The sequence below is a fragment of the Gopherus evgoodei genome, chromosome 3 (assembly GCF_007399415.2).
Source record: "Gopherus evgoodei ecotype Sinaloan lineage chromosome 3, rGopEvg1_v1.p, whole genome shotgun sequence".
NCBI lineage: Eukaryota > Metazoa > Chordata > Testudines > Testudinidae > Gopherus > Gopherus evgoodei.
Genome location: NC_044324.1, coordinates 49,590,801 through 49,605,302, shown reverse-complemented (window position 1 = coordinate 49,605,302; position 14,502 = coordinate 49,590,801). Strand labels below are relative to the sequence as shown.

At 43.1% G+C, this 14,502-nt stretch overlaps 1 protein-coding gene across 2 annotated transcripts in view; it reads right to left on the bottom strand.

The window, feature by feature from the left end:
• Window positions 1-14,502, bottom strand: part of ARHGEF10 (Rho guanine nucleotide exchange factor 10) — a 188,373-nt gene that overhangs the window by 111,671 nt on the left and 62,200 nt on the right. For both annotated transcript variants that reach the window (XM_030555561.1, XM_030555560.1), the window contains exons 3-6: window positions 7,393-7,563; window positions 5,400-5,690; window positions 3,426-3,492; window positions 2,783-2,862 (exon numbers count right to left, since the gene is read on the bottom strand). In XM_030555561.1, coding sequence (XP_030411421.1) covers window positions 2,783-2,862; window positions 3,426-3,492; window positions 5,400-5,690; window positions 7,393-7,563 — 609 coding nt within the window. The remainder of the gene's footprint in view (window positions 1-2,782; window positions 2,863-3,425; window positions 3,493-5,399; window positions 5,691-7,392; window positions 7,564-14,502) is intronic.

Sequence of the window (14,502 nt, the reverse complement as noted above, 5' to 3'; positions counted from 1 at the left end):
CAAATGTGTATAATAGAGCAATACCCTATTTTCTGTTTACATATAAATATCAGCATTTTGCCAGTACTTCTATTCAATCAAATAACATAAATAAAGTATAATTATAATCATGTTTATTATGGATATTATTAATCATAACAGTGATGGCTCATGTGGCAATCATTACATCTGGCAGAAATTTCAGTTAAGCTGCAAAGTGCACTCAGGGAGCTCTCTTGTACATCCTGCGATTCTTTTTTTGCTCTCTCCCAGCACTCTCCCATTCCAAATCCCTGCACCAGACCCAACCCTGCAGCTAGGATGTTAAGGTGATCTGACTTTACAAGGTGAAAAAATAGTCTATTGTCCTGGCGTCTGGGGTGTGACCAGGAGAGTGGAGAGGAAGGAAAAGGCAGCCCACACTCATCTTACTCTATTTTTTAAGCTTTTGTTTATTTCTTCCATTTCTTCACTTCCCCTGACACTCACCACGCTAAATGTTCTCCTCCCCACCGTGCCACTGGTATTCAGTTCTTTGTCTGTCTCATTCATGCTCAGTCCTACATCTTCCTTCTTATTCTTTTTAGTTCCAACCCCGCCCCACACCCTGACACAATCCAGCTGGCTCAGAAACTGCCGGACATAATTGTGTACAGCTGGGCCGCCAATAGGTTCATCACTTACAGAACTGCCTGGAATCTGACTCCATCTGAAGGGAGGGCTGGCGGGAAGGGTGTTCACTGACAATCTTCATCCACAGCAGGCTGGCAGACCTGACAGACCTGGCATATATATATGTGCTCCCCCAACCTGCCATGAATTTCACTGACTCAGCTGGCCCATGGCTCCTTCAGGGGGCCAGGCTACAAGGTTTAAAAAAAAATCAGGGCAAAACACTGTCTTTCACTAAATAATCTGGGCAGAACACCAGACCCTGAAAATCAAGAGATTCTTGGTTTCCTAGGACAGAGTCGCTCTATCTCCAGGGACCACACAAAGTCATCCTTTAGCGTGACTTTAGATCCGTCTAGCACACACACTATCCATGATATTTATCACAATTTTTTCTTCATCATTTATAACCTTTCAGGAGCTTGAAACTGAAATTGGTTCAACTGAAATGTTTTCTCCTTTGTGCAAGCCAATTGGATTGTTACTGTAAGGTTGTCATGAGTGCTAAACTGCAGGCACTGGTGTCATTGTCAAGAAGCCCTGATGTAACTGTTCAAGACCCAGACTCTGACTGGAAGTAATTTAATGATTATGTTGGAGAACTAAGAAACAGGTTGGAGCAATGAGGTAACTCCCCACTCCTCCCAATTTCCATGTCGGAGACATTTCCAGACCAGTGGGCACCATTTCTTTGTCCTGGCTGAGCTATGTTACACAGCTCAGGCAGGGAGAACGCCTCTTCAAGCTACAGAGCTTCTTTCAATTTCCTGCCCTGAGATAGAGACTAATTCAACAAGCTAAGTGCCAGTTTCCCACATTAGGATATAGAGGGATTCACTTAGCCTGCCCAGAGTTCTTCACTCTCAATCTCTCCATGATGAATCCAATTACCATATGTGGCAAATAGACCTGGGCAGCTGCATAATGCCAGTTTCAGCCCCAAGTGACTCTACCAAGGTACGAGTACCCTCCTTTAAGGCAGGGTCACTGTAGGAGGCCAACTGTCACTCTAGGAGACCAACAGGCCTGCAGCCAAAGAAGAGATTGGGGACTTGATGGAATCATGAGAGGTCATAAGCAAATTTCTTCCTCAATATACACCTCTACCCCAATATAATGCAGACTGATATAACGCAAATTCGGATATAACGCGGTAAAGCAGCACTCTGGGGGACGGGGCTGCTTCACCTCATTATATCTGAATTCGTATTACCGCAAGCTGTTCCTCTGTGCCCCCCCATTACTGTGCCCTCCCCAGGCCCCCCCCCCCCAGCTCACCTCCGCTCCACCTCCTCCCATGAGTGCGATGCAGCTCCGCTTATCCTTCCTCCCTCCCAGGCTTGCTGCATCAATCAGCTGTTTTGTGCGGCAAGTCTGGGAAGGAAGAGAAGCAGAGCTAAGCGGCATGCTCGTGGGAGGAGGAGGCAGTGGCGAAGTGAACTGTGGCGGGGACCGGTTCCTCTCATCCCCCCCTTACTTGCTGCGGCCACCCTGCCCCAGTTCACCTCTGCCTCCTCCCTTGAGTGCACTGCTCAGCTCTGCTTCTCCTCGCTCCCAGGCTTGCCGTGCAAAATAACTGATTGGCGCAGCAAGCCGGGGGGAGGGGGGCAGAGGAACTGCTCCCCACTCATCTCCGCTTCCTTCCCTGAGTGCGCTGCCGCTGCTCCACGTCTCCTCCTGCCTTCCAGGCTTGCCAGGCCAAACAGCTGATTAGCGTGGCAAGCCTCGGGGTGGGGTGGGGGTGAAGCTGGGGCAGGGAGTAGAAAAAGCAGTTCCTCTCCCTACCCTGATGTAATGCAGTCTCACCTATAACACAGTGAGATTTTTTTGTCTCCTGAGGACCGCATTATATCGGGGTAGAGGTGTATATCCATCAGATGGGGCCAAATTATCCCCCCAGTTACTGGTACATGACTTCACTTTCTTGAACAAACACTTATTGTGAACAGAATTTGGTCCTATACTAAAAATGGAGAAGCATGTTTTTTAATTGTTGTTATTTAGCTCTGGAACATATTTGAAAAATGCAGGAAAAGACAATGTAGATGTCCCCAGTCATAAAGCTGTGATTGATGATGACACTGAGTCACCTACTGACACAGTGACACTGCTGTGACTGATTGACACTTACTTTCCATCCATGATGTGTTTGCAGGATCTGCAACCCATTTGGCTAGAGCATCTTCTTCTTTACAGACCTGGTTATCTTCACTTGAAAAAAACCCACAAAATAAACGTATTAAAAATCTTGCAATGTTAGTTTTAAACCATGTCAATAAGCAGCTAAGTTCTACTCATCTTTTCTCTCTTCTTCTTAAATTAAAAGGCACTAGAAAACTGTTGGCTAGTTCAGACTCAATACGTAAGTTTTATGTTTTTGTTTTTAAGATTTAAGTGACTTAACATGAAATTAAGAGTTTAACTTTAGCAACCCACTGTTGACAATATTAGCTTAAATAAATAAAATCACTCGTTCTTCATTTTCCAAAGAAATTCTGTGTGTTTGCAGTCTCCCTGTAAGGCAGAAAATTAAACCTCTCTCTTTCACAGATGTCAAAGGGTCACTTGTAATGGTTTTATATGCAAGAGTTCACCCAGTGCTGATGCTAGTATACAGAGATGATCTGGCACCACAAAGCACAATGAAAGTTGAAGTAGTTAAAAACCCAGCAATGCTAATGTCAGACAAGAAAAAATAAAACTAAAAATATAAAAGTAGCCAACAAACCATCTCATGAATTAGGATTTGGAGATAAATAAATGTTGCCAATTACCTATTTGGGGGATCCTCTGAGCTCAAGGAATTACTATTGCCATCCTCAGTTACTGACTGCATACCAACTAAAAAGAGTAGAAGAAAGCAGAGTTACTAGAATGCTAGGACTGAAACATTATTTTCGTTCAAATGTCAGCTTCTAACTTAAACAATTACTAGTACTGCTACTATTAACCATCATCTGCTCTTATAAAATGCCCTTTATCTACAGATCTCAATGTGGTTTATGAACACCTCTCAAAAATAATTAAGGGCTTATCTACATCAGAAAGTTGCAGCGCTGGTGAGGGAGTTACAGCGCTGCAACTTTGAAGGTGTACACATCTGCAGGGCATCACCAGCGCTGCAACTCCCTGTTTGCAGCGCTGGCCGTACTCCCATTTTGTCTCGGGTGTAGAGGATCCAGCGCTGGTGATCCAGCGCTGGTAATCCAATGTAGACACTTACCAGCGCTTTTCTTGACCTCCGTGGAAGGAGGAAGCCTCTGGTAATCAAGCTGGTCTCCTTTCCCATTTTGCTCTCTCGTTCCCGGAACCCCGAGCAAGCAGGTCTCCTTCCCTGCGGTTTGCTGGGTGGCTCCGGGAACGCGAGAGCAAACCGCGGCGAAGCTGGTCTCCTTCCCCGGCTTGCTCTCTCGTTCCCGGAACCCCGAGCAAGCAGGTCTCCTTCCCTGCGGTTTGCAGGGTGGCTCCGGGAACGTGAGAGCAAACCGCGGCGAAGCTGGTCTCCTTCCCCGGCTTGCTCTCTCGTTCCCCGAACCGCCGAGCAAGCAGGTCTCCTTCCCTGCGGTTTGCTGGGTGGCTCCGGGAACGCGAGAGCAAACCGCGGCGAAGCTGGTCTCCTTCCCCGGCTTGCTCTCTCGTTCCCGGAACCCCCTTGAAGCCGCCCAACAGCGCTGCAGTGTGGCCACATCTAACACCACTTGCAGCGCTGGTTGCTGTAAGTGTGGCCACTCTGCAGCGCTGGCCCTATACAGCTGTACTAATACAGCTGCAACAACCAGCGCTGCAAAATTTTAGATGTAGACATGGCCTAAGCTTCTTGGTGTTATTATATCCATTCTGGCAACAGGGATACTAAGGCACAGGGGAACAGCAAGTCAGTGGCAGAGTTGTTACCAGAACCCAGAGCTGAATGAATGACTGGTTTTTCAGTTTGCTAGCTGTTAAAAAAAGAAAAAAATGGTTCAGGTCAAACCATGTCTGAAAATTCAGTAAAACGTGGGTGAACTGAAAAATAATTGACAACAAGTTTGTTTCAAGTCAAACAAAATGTTTCATTCAACCAAAAATGAACTGCTTTTTTTTATTCTGGACACTTCATAAATGCACAAAATGGCTTTTAGTCCAGTGGTAAGGGCAGTCTCCTGGGATGAGGCAGAACAAGGTTCAGTTCCCTCACCCTACCTGAGGTGGAGAAGAGATGTGAACTTTGATCTCCCATTTTGCTCTAGCCTATCAAATAATCTGTTATGGATCTCTCTCAATCTCTCCAGGTGAAATAATTCCACTCTGTATCAAATACTTGACAGAGAGAAAGTAAGTGACTCTGGTGGTAAGGGCACTCACCTGGGAGACCAATTTCATGTCCTTGCTCCACCGACTAATGGTTGAGAACCAATGGTGTAAAGAAACTGACTATGTAGAAGGGTTTTTTTGTTTAAAAAAAATATGCGTTTGCTCGCTTGCTTTGAAGTGCACTAATCCCTCTTCAATAGTTTTTTCTTAAATGGCCCACTTCTAATAATACAGAGTCCTTCATCGATTTTTTTTCTCTTTAATAAACAAAAATCCTTCTCAGGTGACTGGGAGCGAAGTTCAGCTGTGTACTCTGTGATGGAGATGATTTTCAATTGTTAAAGAGTTCCCCACAGACTTCTACAGTGCTACATAAAAACTGAAAGGGCAACATGGTTCACTGAAATTAAACTAGGTCGCTACCTGAGAGAGAGTAAATTCAAGAGATATTGTACCTTCTTCGTCCACAGAAACACTGCGTATTATGACAGGACTGGAGTATGCCGGCAGCATCAGTGGTAAATTGGATGGTACAGCATAGCCACAGGGTACCGGAACAGAATATCCACCAGACAAGTTAGAGCTTGCATTTTCATCTTGAGGATTGGGTTCTGGTGATGAGGAATGATCCTTTTCTTGGATTGGTGAAATATTTATGACTGAATACGGGTTTACTTTTGTTGGAGAGCCCTCTGCACAGGATTCTGTTGTTTGTATTTTCTCAGTTCTACCTATGTTGTCATCCCCTTGACAAATAAAAGCAGCATAAGCTTTTGTTTATATCATAAGAACAGAAGAACAGCCATACTGGTTCAGACCACAGGTCCATCTAGCTCAGACAGTGGCCAATGCCAGGTTCTCCAGAGGTAATCATCAATTAATCCATCCCCTGTCGTCCATTCCCAGCTTCTGGCAAACAGAGGCTAGTGGCACCATCCCTGCCCATCCTGGCTAATAGCCATTCATGGACCTATCCTTCATGAATTTATCCAGTTCTGTTTTGAACCCTGTATAGTCTTGGCCTTCACAACATCCTCTAGCAAGGAGTTCCACAGGTTGACTGTGTGTTGTGTGAAAAAATACTTCCTTTTGTTTAAACCTGTTGCCTATTAATTTCATTTGGTGATCCCAAGTTCTTGTGTTATGAGAAGGAGTAAACAACACCACCTTATTTACTTTCTCCACACCAGTCATGATTTTATAGATCTCCATCATATCCCCTCTTAGTCATCTCTTTTCCAAGCTGAAATTTATACTGCACTAAATAGTAACTCTAGTTTTATATGGCCTCTGCCACTGTAGTATCTGAGCACTTTTAAAGTATTTATTCTCACAGCACCCCTGTGAGTTGTGACAATGCTATTTTCCCCAATTTATAGATGGCGAACTGACACACATTGGGTGGGGGTGATGTCCTTTTAGCCCAGTGGTTAGGGTACTCACCTGGGATGGGGGGAGACTCCTGGTTCAAGTTCCCCCTCCATCTGACAAGGAGAACAGATTTGAACAGAGCTCTGCCATCTCTCGGGTGAGTACCCTAGCCATGAGGCGATGGGATAATCTGATGCAGGGCTCCCTCAATCTCTCCTGTTGAAGATGTTCCACTTTGGACAAATAATGAAAGAGTGATTGGCGCAAGGAGGATGGGATCCTGGTTCTCCCACCTTCTAGGTGAGTGACTCTATAGCCTGGTGGTTAGATCATGTCTAAGAGTGGATGGACATGGTGAATGCTCTTAACAGACACAAAGGTCCACAGCTCCTAATAGTTAAAGAAAGGTTTGTTTTCATGTATGGGACAAAAATATGCTCCATTTATTTTTAAGAGCACATCCACTCAATGCCACCAACCAGGTTGCCCAAGCTGAGGGAAGCATGCCCCCCAGCTGCCAAGTTGACACTACAGTTATGTCTTCACAGCCCAGGTCATCAGAAAATAAACTGAAAATAGTCATGTAAACTGTGCCTTGAAGTGGCTCAGGCTCTGAAGCCCACACCACTCTCTAGCCTTCAGAGTGTGAACCACAATTTCAAAGCACAGCTATTTTTAGAGTGCTAGTGTGAGCCCCACCGGGAGGATCACTTACACAGACTATGTAGACACACCCTATGAAGCTTCCCTAGAGATATCCACAGATAATCATTGTCACAAAGACCCTACCATCACAGCAGATGTTTGCACAAGACAGGGATGAGGAAACCAATTCCTAGGTTAAGTGCAGCAGGGGAATAAGAATCCAGTCAGGGACAATAGCTACCCTTTCCCCTTGTTAAGTCCACAAGAAACTAAAAGTATTTGGGATAAATTAAATCACTTTCACATTCTGTCTATGGAAATATTTTTGTGATCTACAGCAATTCTATCAGCATGAAAAGCATCTGATGAACATAGGGCTTGAGCCTTACTTGAGCAGTACTCCCCTGGCCTACTAGCCATATAAAGGCTTACCTGTGGAGTTAGTGTCTTCATGTTCTACATTAATCCCAGAGTCTGAAGCAGATGGCACAAGTGCTTGTCTGTCTGCTTCTGGTATTTCATCGCCACTATCGAAATCAAATTGTTCCCCTTCTTCCTCCTCTTCATCATTGGTACCACAGCCTTTTAATTCATTTTCTAGAACTGAGCAGAGAAAAACCATTTTTTATTAATGATTTAGTGAGATAAGTGCTCACTGTTGTGAATGAAGGTTGCACAATTAGGTCCTAGAGAGCCTAAAATTCTAGGACAAGGAAGTGCTCCTTGATATATTTCTACCATGAAGTTCTTAGTAATCTTTTTAATGTAAACCGTGCCAAGTAAATACATATCTAATACAACACGTTTCTATTTTTAATAGAAACCAGCCAAAACCAAAATACTTGTTGAAGTTTATGCATAACAGCTTCCTCTGAAAATACTGGAAAAGTTCGGATCTGAATCCAGATCCGAATCTAAACTCTGTGACTTAAGCCTCTTCTTTCCTTATAGACTCTCAAAAGTCCAAGGCCAGAAGAGATCATTGAGATCATCTCACCTCCTGTATAACACAGGCATAGAATTCCCCCAAAATAATTCCTACGGCAGGGGTCGGCAACCTTTCGGAACTGGTGTGCCAAGTCTTCATTTATTCACTCTAATTTAAGGTTTTGTGTGCCAGTAATACATTTTAACGTTTTTAGAAGGTCTCTTTCTACAAGTCTATAATATATAACTAAACTATTGTTGTATGTTTAATTTAAAATTAATTTAAAATGCAGAGCCCCCCAGACCAGTGGCCAGGACACAGGCAGTGTGTGTGCCACTGAAAATCAGCTCGCGTGCCGCCTTCGGCACGCGTGCCATAGGTTGCCTATCCCTGTCCTAGAGTATAGCTTTTAGAAAAAACATCCAATCTTATTTTAAAAATGGCTTGTGATGGAAAAAATCCACCATGACCCTTGGCAAATTGTTCCAATGATTAATTACTCAAAACTGCTAAAAATTATGCCTTATTCAGTCTGAATTTGTCTAGCTTCAACTTCCACAACTAGCATCATATTGTCCTATACCTTTCTCTGATAGGGAACAAATGTTTAATGAGCTGTTCAATCTATGTAGATACCTATAAACAGTGATCAAGTTACCCCTTAACCTTCTCTTTGTTAAGATAAATAGATTGAGCTCGTTGAGTCCATCATGGCACGTTTTCCGATCCTTTAATCATTCTTGTGGCTTTTCTCTGAAATCTCTCCAATTTATCAATATCTTTCTTGAACTGTGGATACCAGAACTGGACAAAGTACTCAGTAGCGGTCACACCACTGGCTAGATTCTACAGAGATAAAACAACCTCTCTACTCCTACTCAAGACTCCCCTCTTTATGCCTCCCAGATCACATTACCTCTTTTGGTCACAGCATCACAGTGAGAGCTCATGTTCAGCTAATTATCCACCACATACCCCAAAATCTTTTTCAAAGTCATTGCTTCCCAGAACAGAGTGTCCATCCTGTAAGTATGACCTACATTCTTTGTTTCTGGGTATATATATTTACACGTAGCCATATTAAAACATATATTTTTGCTTGCGTCCAGTTTATCAAGTGATCCAGATCACTCTGTATCAATGGCCTGTTCTCTTCATTATTTACCACTCCCGTCAATTGTTTTGTCGTTTGAAAACTTTATCAGTGACGACTTCATGTTTTCTTGTAGGCCATTGATAAAATCTTAAATAGCATACAAAGTACATTGAAAATGCACCCACTCAATAATGGTTCCCTATTTACATTTTAAGACCTACCAGTTATTCAGTTTTTAATCTATTTAATGAGGGCCATGTTAATTTTAGATCAAACTTTGGTTTCTCTGCTGAAACTGCCAATAACAGCACCAGTTAGTGCTAGTATGACAATAGCACAAACTCTCTTCACATGGGCCATCAAATATCTATCAGATGGTATTGAGTTATGCTCAGTACCAGCCAGAGCTGGCTTTGAGCAAGTGAGCTAGGGTGAAATGTTCTCTATTTTGACAGCAAACCTGTGTCACCAGCACTCCTCTTTTCTAAACCCTGACCTTTGTAAAAGTAACAGCTGAATCAATGTAATTACGTCTCCTGTGACCATCCAGACAGGGCGAGCTCCTTGACTCTGTCCATGAAAAATTGGGAGGGATGAAGTGCAGAAGGAGGAGGTGTTCCCCCCATAGGCCCTTCTATCTTCTTGGCAGAGATGGGTCTCAGCAGGGTTTATGTGGCAGGAACTGGGATCAGCTGCTGTCTGTGGCACTATCCTTGTGTGACAACAGCATCATGGATACCTCATTAGGATTTAATTCTGACACAGGAAAGCCCCCACTGTTGCTCTGACTGCCTAAGTTCAGAGAACTTAATCAATGGCAGTCTCAGCTCCTACTAGAGCCATTCTGCCAGGGCAATGGTGGACATGGCAGCAGAAAGAGGAAGCCTGCTCAAGCAGTGGTACCTGCTTCCACCAATCTCCTTTTGTGTGGGTCACCAGAACACAAAGGGTTGAGACACATCTTAAACCCTCCCACTTTGTGCCTGGCATAACACCCCATCCCAAGCCCCATGCCTCCTGATGAGAAAACTGCCAGAAACCCCTATGAGATGGAAGAAATAACGAGTGGGTTTTCTGCCCTGTTCCCACACTCCCCCTCCCCCTCCTCCAGGCTTTTACACAGCAACAGGATGTACATTCCATAATATATTTTTAAAGTACATATTTTTCAACAACATATTAAGTGTGTAAGATAAATAATATTTACCATTTTTTTCTTCAGGTAATATGAGGTAAAAGCAAACTCCTGCAGGGTTTATTAAATCTCCTGAGTTGTGATGATTTTATCACCATCTTCACTAGCTAGGACATGCTTGGTATCCTTATGATAAAACCCACACAATTCACACCCCTTGACTGTTTAGATTGTCATGGTTATAAACCTTCTTGCCAGAGCTTCAGTTTCTTCAGGCTGAGACAGCATATTTTATGATTATACAACAACAAGACCTTTCACACAGTCCTCCTCTAGATGGGAAAAGGTGACTCTTTTTTTTTAAAAGGAACAAAAATGTATAAATTGCCTGCTTACTATCATATCTTATGGCTGAGGCAACAGGACACTTAATTTCAAGCCATTTTCTTCATGTGTTTATATGCTGTAAAAAGTTATCTTTGGGGCTGAATCTTTACATACACCTCTACCCCGATATAATGCGGTCCTTGGGAGCCAAAAAATCTCACTGCCTTATAGGTGAGACCATGTTATATCAGGTTCGGGCCAATACGCCATGCCAGCAAAAGCCAGTACGCCACGCAAGACTGGACCAGCTTCCCCGGCTGTGACTTAAAGGGCTCAGTGCTCCAGCTGCTGTGGGGAGCCCCGAGCCCTTTAAATCACCCCCGGAGCTCTGGCAGCAGGGCTCAGGTGGGGATTTAAAGGGCTTGGGGCTCCCCACAGTGGCCAGAGCCTCCGGCCCTTTAAATCACTGCCCAAGCCTGGCTGGCTCTGGCAGCCAGGCTCAGGCAGTAATTTAATGGGCCTGGGGCTACACACGAATTCAGCTATAACGCGGTAAAGCAGCAGGGTTCAGGTGGCACTTTAAAGGGCTGGGGGCTCCCCACTGCTTTATCACATTCTATCTGAATTCGTGTTATATCGGGTCATGTTCTATCGGGGTAGAGGTGTATTGGTCCAAATGTGATCCCCCCCGCCCAAATTGATAAATTCTATGAGGCTGATACAGTGCCCATTGAAGGCAATAGAAAGACTTTCACTGACTTCAGTGGGCTTTAGATTAGGCCTAGGTGACCATTTTTGAGTTATCAGATTATGGGAGGGGAAAAAATGGCTTTCAATTTTTTCAGGTGCTTTACTTGTTATTGGAAAACTCAAACCTCAACTCCTGTGCAAAATCTGAGTAAATATTTTTGTGTGTGTATGAAGATGCCATGTGAGTGGATAAGTGCAGCTGATAACCCACTGGCCACACCACAGCTCTTAATATACATTGCTGCCCGTCCTGCCAATCTCCATTGAACCTCCTGCTGAGCTATGCATCTAAACAGCTGGTCCCAATGATCTCAGTCTGATTCTCCTCTGTCTTGCATCTTGCGTAGCCATTTACACCTGAACAATGTGGGGTGAAACACTAGCAGAAGTGTGAGTGGATCAGGCCCATGAAGAGAACTTTGGGGCCTTGGAATATCATATGCATTGTGACCCTATCTCTCCCATTTCTTTATTTACACAGAGGTTACAGACATTTTGAGAGGACCTGAGTTCAGGGCCATGGTACTATTGTCCCCCCTTTCCCTCTGATAAGTAGAGAATTTTGATGCGGTAGCACTATACACCTACTTTACCCAAGGGTAAATGGTGACACATGGAGCCAGGCAGTGGAAAGTCTGGCCCACTGAAAAGAGGAAAAGAGAAGCAGAAAAAAGAAGGCAGAAAACAAAGAAGGTTAGATTTATTCATCTGGAAACAATAGGTTTAATGCACTATTCCATCACACCAGTTTTAGAGCCACCTACCTCCTTTGTCTGTGAATGTAGCCCAGTATCACTGACAAGAACTGCCATCTCCAGAAAATTTAGGCATTATGAAGTGGAAAGAGCAATAGGGTGAGGGACTGAAAGCGATATAAGTAAATATGACCCAATCAGAGGAGAATGTTCAAAAGAGCCTTAGTCAGTTAGAAGAATAAGTCTCATTGCCTAAGTAAGTTAGAAGCAGAAATTCCATTGAAAGTCACTTTTGAAAAGTCCAACCACAATTTTTACCCCAGCCCGTGCTTTTTAAAGATATTGATTGCTCCATACCACATTTCTGAAATGACCTCTGCACAGAACTTGAAGAGCACTGACAGTGGAAGCTCTCCCACCCACACCAGTCCAGTGATGGAATGAGGAGTTAAGTGGTGGCTGGGGGAAATAAAGAGAAAACAGTCCTTATCATATTACATACGTTTTAGAAACACTTGCTCTGTGGACCAGTGATTATCCTTCAGGAAATTTTAAAACTAGATACTATCTTATGGCACTGCCATGTTCCTTCCTTTCTTTTGTATGAACATGAATAGCTCTAAACCTTAACATCCAATGATCCCTTGAACCTAATAAGTAATAAAAATGTTACTCCATTGAGTCTTTTAATCCTGAGGGCACATTGTTTCACTTGATGAAACATAAAAACCCATATTATAGTAGAACATAGAAACCCATAATTATATTTATACAGAAAGCACACCTGACCTTTATATGGTTTTGAAAATAAGTATTCTTATAATTGTTTCAATTTGATTAAAACTATTTAAGGACAAAAATTGTGGCTGTGTCCTTGTGAGCTAAGCAAAGATCATTACTCAGAAGTCATCATCAAATAGACAGAGAAGGACCAACTTCTGGGGTGAGAGAGACAAGCTTTTGAGCTTACACAGACCTGATGCAGAGCTCTGTGTAAGTCTAAAAGCTTCTCTCTCTCACAAACAGAAGTTAGCCCAATAAAAGATATTACCTCACCCACTTTGTCTCTCTAATATCCTGGGACCCGCATGGCTACAACACTGCATATATCAGAAAAGAGTGAGAGAACCCTCTAACTTAGACCAGTTTACCCCATCCAGAGAAAAAGAATAGTCTTAGGCACTAGACTGGGACTCAGGATATCTAGGTTTATTTTCAGGTCTGCCACAAACTTCTTATGTGACCTTGAACAAGTCACAAACTCATTCTGTCACAGTTCCTCATCTACAAAATGAAAGTAATAGTAGTTCTTTTGTGTCTCTTGTCTATAGTTTGTAAGCTCTTTGAAACACAGTGGGGTCCTTATCTTGGTGAAGGTCTCTAGATGCTACTGTAAAACATAACAGTAATAGTAAAAGGAAAGGAAGACTCAGGCCCAAGGATATTCCCGCATACACTGATCCTTTTTTTTCCTAAGATGCAATAACAACATGCAAAATTAGTTCCCATAATCTTTAGCAAAGCAATTTGTTTTCTTCAAACTGTTGACATAGATTTCTGTTGATTAAATAGGAAGAATTTACGCAAGTAGGGCAGTGGCTGTCTTTCCATAATCATGTCCATTTAATTATTTTATAATTTTACCAGTGGAATTGTATTGGATTATTCTGACTGATATTGCTTAAACTTGTTTGGACACTCGGGCAATCTAGAAGTTACCAATGTACCTGTTTACAAATAGATCAGCTACAGATAAACCCAAGCCCTGGTTCTGAATAGCCTCAAACTTAAAGGCAGTTCAGATACAAATGTTGTAGCCTGTGTGCCTATGATAGATCACTAAATTTCCAGCCACAAGACACTCCCAAACTTTGGGAGAGTTCATCTCCAGGTCCAGACTTTGAACCTGAAACCTATTTCATTTTAATGCAGTGTATTGAAGGGACACCATCACGTTAAAGAAAACGTTAAAGTGAAATCTATGAAGGGAAATGATCCCTGGCTCCCTGCTCCATGGTGGAAGAGCTACACCAAGGGACAGCAGGCAGATGTACTGCTGCTGCTCTCTCTGTTTCCTTGGCAGAAAATCCCAACTTTGTTAGAACCGAGGCTCCAAAGACACTCTTCCACTGGGGAAATGTACTGACTCAGCAAATCCCGCAGCCATCCTGTCCCCTTTTACCATGCCAGTTATGCCAACTTTTTCTGCTGCAATAATCCCCTACACACAAACAAACAGGCATATAATTTATTGTTGCCACTAGGATACTCCGCAAGGGTTTCTGAAGGCAGAAACCAGATTCAGTCCTAAACCAAGTCTGGCCCTACAGTACTGTCAATTCTCTTGCAATACTCAGTGCATTTCAGAAAGCCCCAGCTCCTGAGAGATTGCGAAGAGGTGAGCTTTCTCAGCTTTCTTTTAAAGAAAGTACACTTTTAGCTCTTATGGTTGCAGAGAAGAGCTTGAAAATGGGATCCCAGAAGCTAAATAACCACAAGACAAATAAAAAGATCCAACATATTTTATTTTAAATGTAGTGATTCTTAAGATAATTTCATGATGATTTAGGGTAGTGGTCCCCAACCTTTTCGTCTGGCGAGTGTCAGATGA